This window comes from Mizuhopecten yessoensis, unplaced genomic scaffold, assembly GCF_002113885.1.
Source record: "Mizuhopecten yessoensis strain PY_sf001 unplaced genomic scaffold, ASM211388v2 scaffold7015, whole genome shotgun sequence".
In the NCBI taxonomy this organism is placed as follows: domain Eukaryota; kingdom Metazoa; phylum Mollusca; class Bivalvia; order Pectinida; family Pectinidae; genus Mizuhopecten; species Mizuhopecten yessoensis.
In genome coordinates this window covers 238,921-254,277 of record NW_018406838.1, presented here as the reverse complement: position 1 = coordinate 254,277, position 15,357 = coordinate 238,921, and the positions used below count along the sequence as shown (strand labels likewise).

The 15,357-nt window shown below is 41.6% G+C and overlaps 2 protein-coding genes across 7 annotated transcripts in view; one reads left to right on the top strand and one right to left on the bottom strand.

Annotated features, from left to right (window-relative positions):
• LOC110452961 overlaps window positions 1–7,185 on the bottom strand; it is a 17,938-nt gene extending 10,753 nt beyond the window's left edge. For 2 of the 4 annotated variants that reach the window (XM_021501734.1, XM_021501735.1), the window contains exons 1-6: window positions 7,042–7,185; window positions 5,757–5,844; window positions 3,024–3,121; window positions 1,478–1,548; window positions 620–717; window positions 352–411 (exon numbers count right to left, since the gene is read on the bottom strand). In XM_021501734.1, the coding sequence (XP_021357409.1) occupies window positions 352–411; window positions 620–717; window positions 1,478–1,548; window positions 3,024–3,121; window positions 5,757–5,772 (343 nt within the window). In that variant the 5' untranslated portion in view covers window positions 5,773–5,844; window positions 7,042–7,185. Of the gene's footprint in view, window positions 1–351; window positions 412–619; window positions 718–1,477; window positions 1,549–3,023; window positions 3,122–4,802; window positions 4,866–5,756; window positions 5,845–7,041 lie in introns of all 4 variants that reach the window. The other 2 variants (XM_021501738.1, XM_021501737.1) reach the window with 2 other exon arrangements.
• A 77-nt stretch (window positions 7,186–7,262) lies between these two features.
• LOC110452960 (protein FAM102A-like) overlaps window positions 7,263–15,357 on the top strand; it is a 48,668-nt gene continuing 40,573 nt past the window's right edge. For 2 of the 3 annotated variants that reach the window (XM_021501731.1, XM_021501732.1), the window contains exon 1: window positions 7,263–7,815. In XM_021501731.1, coding sequence (XP_021357406.1) covers window positions 7,667–7,815 — 149 coding nt within the window. In that variant the 5' untranslated portion in view covers window positions 7,263–7,666. The remainder of the gene's footprint in view (window positions 7,816–15,357) is intronic. The other variant, XM_021501733.1, reaches the window with a different exon arrangement.

Below are 15,357 nucleotides of genomic sequence, written 5' to 3'. Positions count from 1 at the left end.
TGGAAGTTTATTAGATTGAACAGCACATCTAGGATGTATGGAGATGATGATGTGGAAGTTCATTAGATGGAACAGCACATCTAGGATGTATGGAGATGATGATGTGGAAGTTTATTAGATTGAACAGCACATCTAGGATGGGAACAGCACATCTAGGATGTATGGAGATGATTATATGGCAGTTTATTAGATGGAACAGCACATCTAGGATGTATGGAGATGATTATATGGAAGTTTATTAGATGGAACAGCACATCTAGGATGTATGGAGTTGCATTGATGTAATAGTGTATGTCCTGGAGTGGAACAAATTACTGTGATATGGATTTCTGAATGACAATTGTCTGTTACCTTTTGTTACTTTGGGTTCAACAAGTTCTGGCTCTTTCACATTAGCAGGTTTCTTGGCATCTAAAACAGGTCAAATTATGATCAGCTGTGAAACATTGAGAACATATTTATCTTAAGTTCTTTTTAATCACAAATTCACTATTACCAAATTATTTCTGATAGAAAAAGAGACTTATATGTTAAGATATCTGCTGCTATAGGTGATATATACAGTATTACTTATATGTTAAGATACCTGCTGCTATAGGTAAGGTCCAGTATTACTTACCAGATTTCGGTTTGACTCCTTGGTGTAAAGTAAGAAACAAGTCATCTTTGTCCTTCACTCTTTTCTTCACTTCCTCTTTCAAGTCTACAATTTTTTTACTGTCAGTAAAAAACAAATAATGTTTAAAAATATTTCTATGAATTATGATATATCATAACAATTTTAGGGGGAAAACAACACATCCTTAATATATCAGAAATTATGTATTTCAACTGAACCATAGAAGATTTAGTAATAGTGATACAAAGATCGTCGCAAAATGTTAACACAGGGGAAACATATACATATGTACAAGGTCATGCGAGGTCATACAGGGTCAAACACTGATAATGGGTATACCATTGGTGTCCAGAGAGACACAATATAACACGGGTCAAACATAAAATGTTGGTGTCCAGTAAAAGACAGGTAACAGAAAATGCCTGTAAATTGATGACATCAGGTGTACCTAGTAGCTGTCTGTTTAGTCATGTGTCCTTCTGAAAATTACAACTTAAGGATACCTGGCCCATTGCCTTGTGGTTTTTCGTACATATAGTAACCTCCCCTTCACTACAGGTTCGCTATGACTTGAACACTATTGTGCTGCTCAGTCAGTTAGAACTGTAGCACAACAAGTTGAAAGTTAAGGGTTCGAACCCTGGTCTAGCTTCACAATTCTTTTTACAATAAGAACACTGCCTTTGATTGTTATTTATTTATTTGATTTCATCTTTGTGACTTTTTATACAAGTTCTAAAAGGTATGGTTTTCTTTTCAGTTTCCAATGTGCAGTTAGAGTTTATTTGGCAGTGGTACGGGGATCCTTAATACATAGCTGATGGAGTTAATGACTCTGCCCTGTTCTGGTATACACACCTTTTCCTCACTTCCACGTCATTGTCTGGGCATACCGTTGGTAATTTCTTCTTTAATTCTTTAACAAACATCTGAAAATCATATTTAGTAAAGTATGAAAAGAATAAAAACACTCACAATCAAAACTCAGTAGGGCAGGTGACCCACAAGAAGGGATTTAAGTTGAATGATGGCAATTAAGACAGGAGAACAGTCACCAGAAGTTAGCTGACATTTCTAGTAATTAGCTTCCAAGCAAAGTGTAATGTTTATGTTGAATTCAAATTTTCACATAACCTGACCAGGTTTCATCAAAATTGAACAATTTGACCCAAATTATGAATACTGTTGTCGAAAGTAATCCAAAATTTGTATTACATTACTATACAGAAACAATCAACCGTTTAAAATGTAGCAATATATCAAAACATAATAAACAACAATTGATTTCCATAGGGAAATAAAAGATATTTGCAAAGATAATGACCTCCACTACAATTACCATGTCAGGGACCTCCATTATATCATTACCATTGCAGTGACCTCCACTATCATTGCCATGGTAATTAGGGTGCCATGGTATTGCCGATTTTCTAAAATTGTATCCCAACTGTCCTGTGGTTTGATGACTATGTAAATTTGGGTGTCATCAAAATAGCAATGATAGCGAAGGTTATGGCGACTACAAATCTCTCCAATCAGTTTGGAGTACAGGCAATATTTCCGTGGTCCTAACACCGACCCTTGAGGAACCCTGAAATCTAGTACTTTGTCATGTGAGGTGGCAGATCCGATGGCAACACACTGTCGTCGTTCACTCAGGTATGACTGTATCCAGCATAGTGTGGTATCAGTCACTCCATATGAGTACTCCAGACATTTATAAAGTATGCCATGGTTGATGACGTCAAAAGTCCAGTATGACAAGCACCGCTCTGCACTTGTTATCCAATGCAAAACCTATGCCATTATGTACATGTAGGAGGGCCGTCTCAGTAGAGTGTCCCATTTGGTAGGCCGATTGCATGTTGTAACGGAGACTGCTTGCATGGAGATGAACCTCTAAACGCCGGGACACAACCTTCTCCAAGATCCTCGACAGAAAAGGCAGATTTGATAGTAGGCGGTAGTTCTTTAACTCCTCCTTGTCCATTCCAGGCTTCTTCAACAATGGTCTAACATGTGCCTTCTTGAAACACAGTGAAACCTTTGACTCAGCCAATGATTTGTTCATGATTGAGGTAATCAAAAGAAACAGTGCTTCAAGACATTGTTTTAATAGGTCTGTAGGCAGGGGATCATGCTCACAGGACTTTGATTGCGTGGTCATGATGATATTGCACAGCTCGTCCTGGGTTGTTGGTGAGAGCTTTGTCAATGGTTCCCCATCAAATTCAATGTCAGCAGTCATGACAAGAGATATCATTGTCAGCAGTATAGTTCACTTCGGCAATATTTTTCCTGATCGAGCTGATTTTATTCAGAAAGTAATAAAAGTTTAATTACGATGGCAGTACCTATATAATATACCAGGTACATGTATGGCTGCTACTGCCAACCAGCTTACCTTAGTGATGTCCTCCACTGTTCCGTTGTAGTCCTCCTCACATCTGACCACCATGGTAAACCCATGTTCTTTGGAGTGTACGTAGAACTTCATCGAGACTAAAACAGCAAAAAAAGGCATATGGAAATTACTGTTAGTCTTGCATTGCTATTAGAAACATACCTTGTGATGAAGATGTATCTTTATATAGCTCCACCTCCTGGGACTCAAACCTTCAGAAGGATATATAGACTTACTTACAGGCATACTTGAGAAAGTCTAACGTCAAGTCACAAGGTTTATAACACCATATATCATAGCAGGGATACAAGCGTAAGGTAGCAGTATACAGTAGAAATGGCCCGACTGATAAACAAGGCACATGTTGAGGAAATGTAAACACAGCGGATTTACCCTACACAACGCATGTATACATGTGAGTATATTTGTAAACTGCATTACATTTACAATACATATAAAGTACTGAGAAGTGTATAAACCTCTTTTTTCTATGTATGTCACTTGTGTGAAAACCATGGTTACCACATCAAAAAATACCAAAAAATTCCAAAAATTGCTATTTTTAACCCAAAATTTGACCCCCGCAACTAGTAATTTTTTTCCTAAGCTCTGTCTGAAATTAAAGATTACCTACCTGGTTGCAGAATTATCTGGGTCCCAGTAAAGTTGTAAAACTTGATTTTTTGCAATTTTGCGTCGTGTGCTGTTGTCAAAATTTTTCCTCCTGTAAAGCTAGCTTTTCATGTGTACACACCCTTTCAGATTATGGCCAAAATTTTATTCTCGAACCAAAGAAATCTTCTTTCTTTTTTACAAATGTGAAGCTCACATAGCCCACTTCATCATGCTTATACCAATTTTAGTACAGTTTTATTTTTATATTTTTTTTACATATCATTCTACAGGGGTTAGCCATTTAACAAAAATATCACCCATGGCCACAACCATGACTGTATACTGCTACCTAAGAAAACTGGAGGATCTGCAACTAGTCCATTCATAGTTTTGAAAAGAAGAATTGACACACAAATGACCCTACCACATGTGGATGACTTTTAAAATGTAATGCAACATCAACCAGAAAGCGAAACTCTCAAAACTCCATATCTTATTGTGCAATTCAGAAAATTTTAGGCAATCTCTTTTTCCATACACTGTGAAAGACTAAAAATCAGGCCCCTGCAAACTCCATCACTCTATCAAGTCAACATCAGGACCATTTAAGATACTCAGTCTTTCATTATTTCCAGATACATGTAATTTACAGACACCTCCACAGGCCTGTTGAATGATCTGCAGTAAGCTATGACCCCCTCCTCCGACCCATGATGTTTCAGCTAGCAAGATATGCCTTTATTTCATAATAAGATACATAAAATGAGAAAGTAGATCATAGATGCCCTAGGGAAAGCCCAGCTTAAGCAACTGTTTGGCCACCACATACACGTCATTGTCCTACGTACTATTAAAAAAAAAGCTCTTAAAGAAAGCATTCAGACTAAACGTCAGCAAAAATATATTCAGCAACCGAGTGCACATGCCTTCTGCCAGTATAAAAACATACTTTCTTTTAACCTACATTTGTTGCCATGTATCTATTCATCTCCAAATAAATCATTATAAAAATGTGTTATTACATAAATGCCACCTCCATGAACACCTGATAGCGACAATTGCACTCATGAGTTCTGTCGCAGTTATCGGAAGAAAAAAAGAAAAGTGGTTAATAGATGGAAATCTCTCTCGGAAGGCATTAGTTTAAGCAGCAAACATAAATACCTTCAAGAGTCGACTAAATGTGCACTGGAACAAACACCCCAGGAAACTCAGTGCTTCATTCTACTAGAACATTCAATGTCATGTAATGTACATAGTGTAAATAAACATTAGTGCACAAACAGAAGCGAACTAATTATAGAGTTTGGGAACAAAAATTTAAGGCATCGAACCACGCTTTGACATGATATTGTGAATATATTCTTTGATCTTTTGTTTTCTTTTGCGTTGGAATTTCATTAAAATGGAACAAAAATATGAAGTTGGGAAATTTCATTGAAAAAAAGTTAAATCAACATAGAATCCAATGAGAAAAAAGACTAATGGCATGTCACTCTACATGCTGATGTGTGTCTACTGCCCTGGTCACACATTCACGGATCGTCCCACCAGATCCACTACCGATGGAAACTCACAGATGACCCCGGAATAGTCTATATCCGTGGTCCGCTACAGATGCACCACGGTTTGACTATGGGTATATAGGGGCTACATGTAGTTGACAACGGGGAATGATACAGATTGCTAAGGTTTCTTATGGTTAGGTATTCAATCACATGTGTCATGGCGTATGCACTGCTGATTAACAACGGTTCGCTACAATTTTATATACGGGTTAGCACGAATTAGCACTACAGTTGTCTGATCCGTGGTGAATTTTTTAACATGTTCAAAATTGTCACGGATATACAAGTACTACTACGATTGACCTAGGATACGATACGGACAGCAACGTACCACTACAGGTTGCCATGAATGATGCCGGATCGTATCCGTGGCTAATCCTGGACGCCTTCAAGGAATGCTAGTTGTTTCGGTAACAAGTCATTTCGGGACATGACACAAGATGTTTCGGGACTTAATCAAGTCGTTTCGAGTCATATAAAATTTTCACTTATAAATTATAAATTTTGCTCCCGTTTCATATAAAGTTCTGTATGACCTGTCACGACTTACCCGTGCTCGGGATCATTAGTGTTACCCTGATTGCTTGCGATTGAGGGGATATCTACCAACATTTACCCGGCTGACAGTGTGTTGTTACCTGATGAAACAAATCTCATTATTAAATACAGATCTAAGGAACTTATGAAATTCAACATTCAATTTCTTTCGTTATAGATTGGTTGATTCCTTGTTTGATATTGTAATAATATGTTTTCAATTCGTTCTATTCTCCATTATTCACATTAAGAGACAAATGAGTTAACATTGATTCTAACAATGTTTTCAGCATTTTATTTTCGCTATATTGAAATCAAATTTCATGAAAGTAAAAGCGTTAAACACATCGAATGTTTTAGACATGCATGAGAATCAATTCATCAAATCCAGCAATATATTTTGAGTGATGTTATTATGTTGTGTATTTTTATTCATGTTTTATTAAAATCATGTAATGGTAAATGTATGACGGTAGAAGGCTTTGATAAGTTGTAATAACTTTTATCCAATCGATTGTTTAAGTTTATTTGACATTAAAATATGTTTAAAGAAAAGACAATGGTATCTACAGAAGAAGAAAATAGAAGAAAAATCCTGATATGACTTTTAACATGTCCCGAAACGACTTTTGTCTTGTTACCGAAACAAATTGTTACTGAAATGACCTGACACCCCTTCAAGGCCAGTGTATCAAAACTCTGAGGTCCTTGGTTTTTATCCTGTTTGTATCAACTTTTATCCTTTCGACGCAAGTCATGCACCATACACACCACCTACGTACATAGCAGAATCTTCAACCTGTTTGAGACTATTACCAGGCAGAAGCAGAATCCGGCGTCCGATCCGTGGATGTGTGACCGGGACATTTTAATAATGCAAAATTTGGGAAGCTTCAAGATTCACAAGATTCAAGATTCAAGAAGCTTTATTTAACGTCGCATATACATGTAACATAATAACATTAGCACTGTAGTGCTATTCTTGCGACAAAACATATATAAAATTTAACAAGGATCACAGTACTTATGAATAACTATAAAATCAGGACAACAATTCAAATTAGATATGCTAAAATTATACAGTAGAGCATATAATATCACACTTGTATGTCGTACAAGTGTTATGAAAGACAAGTTAAGACACTATATACTAGTGTAATGTACATATATGCTAATGTAGCAAAGTGTAAAAGTTAACAGGATATACACTTGCATTGCCTGTGCCAGTGTCACAAGCAAACAGGTGCATTCATCACATGTCATAATTACTGTTTTACTAAGATTAAAATGTCAATTACCTTTTTAATTTGTATCCAGTAGTATATACACCAAATTCTGCGGAAAACCAAGTTAAGACCTATAGATCAGTTTCACTTTAGGAAGATCAACATGACAGCACATGTGTGTTTAAGGGTTTATATCTAGGATGATTCACGCCTTTTCCTCCAATAATCGTGTTCGGTTTGACTACGACTGAAGTTGTCGGGCTACAAACAGCGGAAATCAGCACAAAATCAGTAAAGCGCATGCGTTTGGGTGTATCGTGTATTGGCAGATTTTCAGAATGAATGCAAACATCATCGAAAGATTAACACCCACGAAATGTCGTGAATGCAAATTCGAAGAATGTTAGTTACAGACGATTCACGTGTGAAACTACAGAATGTGACTCACGACCGGTGTCGGTGTGTATTGAATATTTGACAACAGAAGATCACTTGACAAACTTTGACGTGGGATGTTTGTAATGCTGTGCTATGTAAACGCTCACTCACTCACAGGTTCGGGTGATTCCCGGGTCTGTTGTTTACGAACTGTTACCGTTGATACAGATCACAGAAAGTGATCCACTATGTATACGTAAACTGTCATGCGATTCAGTATTGTACATATAATAAGACTTGTAGCTAAATTATCCTAAAAATGATGTCGTTTATGATGAAAAAGAAACGTTTCAAGTTCCATGTAAACTTTTGCATTGAGGAACTGTCATCTGTGCCTTATGTTAGTGGAATATTATTTGCAAAGATTCGACTGCTGGATGGTGGCAACTTTGCAGGCCAGTCTGAAAGGTAACTAAATAGATTAGACATTTCATAATAATAATATAATATTTATTCGGGTAAAAGGCATACATTACATGCTTATATCACATTTTGCAAATTGGACATAAATATATATTTTATCACAGATGTTATGTATAAGTTATTTATGCCATAGAACTAATTGTTATCAGTCAGAGTGTTACAAACTGGATTTGATTTGATTAATTTAGGCCCTTACCTAGGATGACCCATACAGCTACATAATAATAGGTGGTTGTTGTTATTGAGTGTTGCCTATATATAGATATAGTTCAACCAGGTGTCGGACAATTTGCCTAAAAACTGTTATGCCTCAAACTGTTTTGCCCCAATTTTCATTCATATTACCCAAACCATCTTTCACCTCAAAGCCAGACCCTTAAACAGATGTAAAATTACCTGGTAAGTTCTTGTCCATGTTAGAGATTCCTGTAATTTTCCATAATTCATTATTATGTATACACAATAATTGTCACCTACTACATGCCATTGTTTTTGGGAAATACAGCTTTTGGAGTGATGGACACTTTGAGGCTATATGGTTGTCAGTTTGGGGCAAAAGAACTATACATAAGTGGGGCAACATGGAAAACAGTTCGGGTGAAATGGTTTTTGACATAATGGTTGACAAACACACTTCAGTGAAGAAGTATTCAAGTGAAAACAGTCAAAAACAGATTGTAATTAACCTTCCAAGATAAAGATATTCAAGACATAAATCTATTAAGGCCTCGATCATGCTAGTTAAAAATGAACAACAAATAGTTTCACAATAGACATGGTGCACATGAATATTAACTATAAGTGTGGCAGATTTTAATTGTTCATAGGATTACGGTCGCCTTCTAGCTTCAAGCTAGAGGGAATTTCCCTTAAGCTCAGTGGTAGAGTGTCCGACTAGGAAGTCTGGGATCGCAGGTTTGCTCCCCGTTGGAAGCACACTATTCTCTTTCTGTTACATAAGGCTAGTTCTTGATCTGTCCCTCCCATTTTTGGATTTAACCATCATGTTTATCTGTAACCAATGTACATCTGTAAGATTTTTCACTAATACTGGGAACATGTTCACCTCCACGATTAGAAATCACAAGTATATACTATATAGAGCTGTGCACAATTTGCATATGTGTTGAACACATTTTGCTAAAACAGTTTCAAAATTTAGTAAAAAAAAAAAATGTAGATAAATGGTTATGAATGAATAGAAATATTTCTCTATTTATAGAAACAGACTGAAAGAATTTTGGTCTGTGGTTTTCCAGTCCCAGACTACTGTATATATACAAAGTGTGCGTTTCTACTTCATTACTATATATAGTAATACTAATCGGTATAGGTGGTCTTGGTGTGCTGGTTCAACCCCACTGACAGTTACTGCTGCAGTGCTGATACAGAACATCTAATTTAGGTACACAGTCATTGTATTTAAGTGTACCACTAATGGACAGAGATAATGTAAATTGCTGGTGTTCACTACCATATGATTGCATGCTTCGAGAGGAAGAGTGTAAGCTATGGGGAAGGAATTGAGTTTGTTGCAAGCTAGGGCACTTGATATATGAAAAGTATAACCAAGTATCACAACATGATGATAATAAGCTTGCAATTGTAGCATAATTACTTGCCTTAGATAAATTTATGATTTGGTCATTATGTAGCTGTAGTAAAGAATCCAGCAGTAATCTTTTTTTCGGGCAAGTCATGGATAATTTTTCGAGATTTTGACGCGTTCCCAGTCTGCGACCTTAGGCACTAGTCTGATGCCCACGACTAGTAAATTTAAGTCTGGACTAGTATTGAAAATATTTAACTAGTCCGACTGGACTAGTGGCAATTTTCCTCCAAAATAATGGAAATAATAATAGTGGTATAGATTTTGCACTATAAAGCGTGTCACATATTCTAATCCTATCGTAAAATACAATATTCGTCAAAGCTTCGAAGTATCGATGAGCGATCGCGAGACAGGGTTCCGGATTTTAGTAGTTGCCGAACATTACTTCCGGTTTATAACCACGTGAAACCAACTATGGCGATGTTGCTAAGTTGGAGGGAAGGTTCAAAACCAGCTAAAACTGTCTGTGAACAGACAGAAAAAATTGCTCCAACACGAAAGAAAAAATTACAGTTCTGGCTAGTGCTTAAAGGCTCGATGGAAACAACAGTAGTACTGTATTAGAGATAATTGGCGATCACATTCCATGCTCCGTTTCTTTAGTTAATTATTGAGAGACATTCTGTTTTGATTTCTAATAATTTTCCAATTTAGATCACAATTTACACTTCATGCTGTAAAAAAGACCAGTCTGTTATTTGGACTAGCAAATTCACAGTTGGACTATTAAAATTATGGGTTCACTAGTCCAAGCGACGAGTAAGGAAAATAGTTAACATCACAGACTGCGTTCCAAAGACATATAACATTAAGGTTGGTGAGTCCCTCAGGAAAAGCAGGAGTCTGGGACTTAAATAGTGCGAGTCCGGAAAATCCCAGAATGAGGGATTATTAACCATACAGTGGCACTAGACACAACTTAATAAGGTAATGTTTATTTAACCAGGACATTCTGATATTACCCATGTGTTAAACAATTTGTACGATTTTGTAGCTGATGGTGGCTTAAAATTCAAAGCAGAGTGGATTCAGAAAATATTTGTAGGTGGTCTGGATCATATATATACTATTATGTTTTTGTGTAGCTCTGTGTTGGTTCCCCCTGAATATAAAGGGGACCACAGCTATTAATTCCTGTCGAGTGGCACATGTAACCTACACTTAACGTACACTGTAACCCGTTGGACCAGTTTCTCAGGGAGTAGTTATAGGCTATCATTGTTGTATTCACACTGGAAGTAATGCTACATTTCTGTGTTCTCGTTTAGGAATCCAGATTGTGGTTATAAAACTTTCATTTGGGTTAGAAATTCTATGTGGGAACAAAAGGGATAATCATACGGAGAGTCACACATCAGGTTATAATATGTAGTCTGTATGGACAAGGGCATCTAGTATGGATTGTGTGAGTAGATTGAAATATGCTGCTCTATAAACAACTGAGCCAACAGAAAATGCTATTTGTCATAATACGAAGAAAATTTCAAGATATGTATAAGTGGATATATATATACAGAGTTCAAGTCCCAGCTGATATATATGCTAACACCATTTAATGATTGTATTACGGTCCTTAAACTATTATGGCCTAACCATTGAAAATGAGTTTAATGACACTTAGAATATAAACTTGTCAAAATTAATCTTTTAGAAATTTGATATTTTGAAATATTTCTTTGTACCTGAATATATTCATCAACTTGATTACCTGAACTTGGATGTAATGGAAATAATTATCCCTGGATAAATATTGATATAGTGTATAAAATCTTGTTTCTCACAGTTAATATTGACAAAAAGGTTAATGATGATGGGTTCCCCAAGTTGGTAGTACAATGTATTTGTAAGGATTATGTAATAGAGGTAGCAGGAGTAGTGATCTACGACCAGATATCTACTATCTACACTGTAAATCAACAGTAGCATGATACAGCAAGCTGTACTAGCTGGATATACTTTTAGCCTATCCACAAAATCCTCAACCTTGAAGCTTCCATGGAGGCTAATATACTATTAAAGAAAGGTATATGTGTGATATTAAATAGAAATTCATTTCTACTTAACTAGGATTGGTGGCGGTCTGTGTACAAATAGAACTCTAAGAAGACTGCTGATATAAATAAGTTTGTTGTTGTTTGGCCCTTGCTATGACATACTGTAAACAGAGGCTGTATTTCCTTAGGGAGCATTGTTATCAATAATGCAGGAACTGCCATTTGTTGGCCCCACTTCATTGATTCCCACTTATCAAAGACAAGTGGATTCTGTGGAGATCTACACAGGGACGTAACCTCATTCAGTAGTGGGGGGCTGGGGAGGGCATAGGCAGGGACATACCCTCATTTAGTAGTGGGGGGCGGGGGGGGGCATAGGCAGGGACATACCCTCATCCAGTAGGGGGGGGCTGGGAAGGGCACAGGCAGGGACGTAACCTCCTTTAGTAGTGGGGGCTGGGGGAGGGGCACAGGCAGGGACATAACCTCATTTAGTAGTGGGGGCTGGGGGAGGGGCACAGACAGGGACATAAACCTGATTTAGTAGTGGGGGCATAGGCAGGGACATAACCTCATTTAGTAGTGGGGGCTGGGGGAGGGCACAGGCAGGGACATAACCTCCTTTAGTAGTGGGGGCTGTGGGAGGGGCACAGGAAGGGACATAACCTCCTTTAGTAGTGGGGGCTGTGGGAGGGGCACAGGAAGGGACATAACCTCATTTAGTAGTGTGGGTGGGGAGGGCACAGGCAGGGACATAACCCCATTTAGGAATGGGGGCTGGGGGGGGGACATGCAGAGACATAACCTCATTTAGGAGTGGGGGCTGGGGAGGGGCACATGCAGGGACATAACCTCATGCAGTAGTGGGGGCCTGGGGAGGGCCACATACAGGGACATAACTTCATTTAGTAGTGGGGGCTGGGGGGGGCACAGGCAGAGACATAACCTCATTTAGTAGTGGAAGATGGAAGAGGGGCACATGCAGGGACATAACCTCATGCAGTAGTGGGGGCCTGGGGAGGGGCACATACAGGGATATAACCTCATTTAGTAGTGGGGGTCTGGGGAGGGGCACAGGCAGGGACATAACCCCATTTAGGAATGGGGGCTGGGGGGGGGACATGCAGAGACATAACCTCATTTAGTAGTGGGAGATGGGGGAGGACACAAGCAGGGACATAACCTCATTTAGTACTGGGGGCTGGGGAGGGGCACAGGCAGGGACCTAACCTCATTCAGGAGTGGGGGCTGGGGGAGGGGCACAGGCGGGGACATAACCTCATTCAGTAGTGGGGGGCTGGGGAGGGCACAGGCGGGGACATAACCTCATTTAGTGGTGGGGGGTGGGGGAGGGCACATGCAGGGACATAACCTCATTTAGTAAGGGGGGCTGGGGATGGCACATGCAGGGACATAACCTCATTTAGTTGGGGGAGATGGGGGAGGACACATGCGGGGACATAACCTCATTCAGTAGTGGGTGCTGGGGAGGGCACAGGCAGGGGCATAACCTCATTTAGTGGTGGGGGCGGGGGAGGGGCACAGGCAGGGACAAAACCTCCTTCAGTAGTGGGGGCTGGGGGAGGGGCACAGACACGGACATAACCTCATTTAGTAGTGGGAGATGGGGGGGGACACAGGCAGGGACATAACCTCATTTAGGAGTGGGGGCTGGGGAGGGGCACATGCAGGGACATAACCTCATTCAGTAATGGGGGCTGGGGAAGGGCACAGGCAGGGACATAACCTTATTTAGTAATGGGGGCTGGGGAGGGGACATGCAGAGACATAACCTCATTTAGGAGTGGGGGCTGGGGAGGGGCACAAGCAGGGACAAAACCTCATTCAGTAATGGGGGCTGGGGAAGGGCACAGGCAGGGACATAACCCCCTTTAGTAGTGGGGGCTGGGGGGGGCACAGGCAGAGACATAACCTCATTTAGTAGTGGGCGCTTGTGAGGGGACAGGCAGGGACATATCCTCATTTAGTAGTGGGGGCTGGGGGAGGGCACAGGCAGGGACATACCCTCATTTAGTGGTGGGAGATGGGGGAGGACCCATGCAGGGACATAACCTCATTCAGTAGTGGGTGCTGGGGAGGGCACAGGCAGGGACGTAACCTCATTTAGTGGTGGGGTCTGGGGGATGGGCACAGGCAGAACATAACCTCATTTAGTAATGGGGGCTGGGGAGGGGACATGCAGAGACATAACCTCATTTAGGAGTGGGGGCTGGGGAGGGGCACATGCAGGGACATAACCTCATGCAGTAGTGGGGGCCTGGGGAGGGCCACATACAGGGACATAACTTCATTTAGTAGTGGGGGCTGGGGAAGGGCACAGGCAGGGACATAACCCCATTTAGGAATGGGGGCTGGGGGGGGGACATGCAGAGACATAACCTCATTTAGTAGTGGGGTCTGGGGAGGGGCATAGGCAGGGACATAACCGCATTTAGTAGTGGGAGATGGGGGGGGACACAGGCAGGGACATAACCTCATTCAGGAGTGGGGGGCTGGTGAGGGCACAGGCAGGGACATAACCTCATTCAGTAGTGGGTGCTGGGGAGGGCACAGGCAGGGGCATAACCTCATTTAGTAGTGGAAGATGGGGGAGGGGGACAGGCAGGGACATAACCTCATTCAGTAGGGGGGGCTGGGGGAGGGGCACAGGAAGGGACATAACCTCCTTTAGTAGTGGGGGCTGTGGGAGGGGCACAGGAAGGGACATAACCTCCTTTAGTAGTGGGGGCTGTGGGAGGGGCACAGGAAGGGACATAACCTCCTTTAGTAGTGGGGGCTGTGGGAGGGGCACAGGAAGGGACATAACCTCCTTTAGTAGTGGGGGCTGTGGGAGGGGCACAGGAAGGGACATAACCTCATTTAGTAGTGGGTGCTGGGGAGGGCACAGGCAGGGGCATAACCTCATTTAGTGGTGGGGGCGGGGGAGGGGCACAGGCAGGGACAAAACCTCATTCAGGAGTGGGGGCTGGGGGAGGGGCACAGGAGGGGACGTAACCTCATTCAGTAGTGAGGGCTGGGGGAGGGGCACAGGCAGGCACATAACCCCATTCAGTAGTGGGGGGCTGGTGAGGGCACAGGCAGGGACATACCCTCATTTAGTAGTGGGGGCTGGGGAGGGGCACAGGCAGGGACAAAACCTCATTCAGTAGTGGGGGCTGGGGGAGGGGCACAGGCAGGGACATAACCTCATTTAGTGGTGGGAGATGGGGGAGGACACATGCAGGGACATAACCTCATTCAGTAGTGGGGGCCTGGGGAGGGGCACATACAGGGACATAACCTCATTTAGTAGTGGGGGCTGGGGAGGGGCATAGGCAGGGACATAACCTCATTTAGTAGTGGAAGATGGAAGAGGGGCACAGGCAGGGACATAACCTCATTTAGTAGTGGGGGCTGGGGAGGGGCACAGGCAGGGACATAATCTCATTTAGTAGTGGGGGCTGGGGAGGGCACAGGCAGGGACGTAACCTCATTCAGTAATGGGGCCTGGGGAGGGGCACAGGCAGGGACATAACCTCATTTAGTAGTGGGGGTGGCGAGGGCACAGGCAGGGACATAACCTCATTTAGTAGGGGGGGCTGGGGAGGGCACAGGCAGGGACATAACCTCATTCAGTAATGGGGGCTGGAGGAGGGGCACAGGCAGGGACATAACCTCATTTAGTAGTGTGGGTGGAGAGGGCACAGGCAGGGACATAACCTCATTTAGTAGTGGGGGCTGGGGAGGGCACAGGCAGGGACATAACCTCATTTAGTAGTGGAAGATGGGGGAGGGGCACAGGCAGGGACATAAACCTCATTTAGTAGTGGGGGCTGGGTATACATAGGGGGATCCGGAGGGGGAGCTCAAGGGGGACAGGCAGGACATACACTCATTCAGTAGTGGGGAGGAATATGAGTT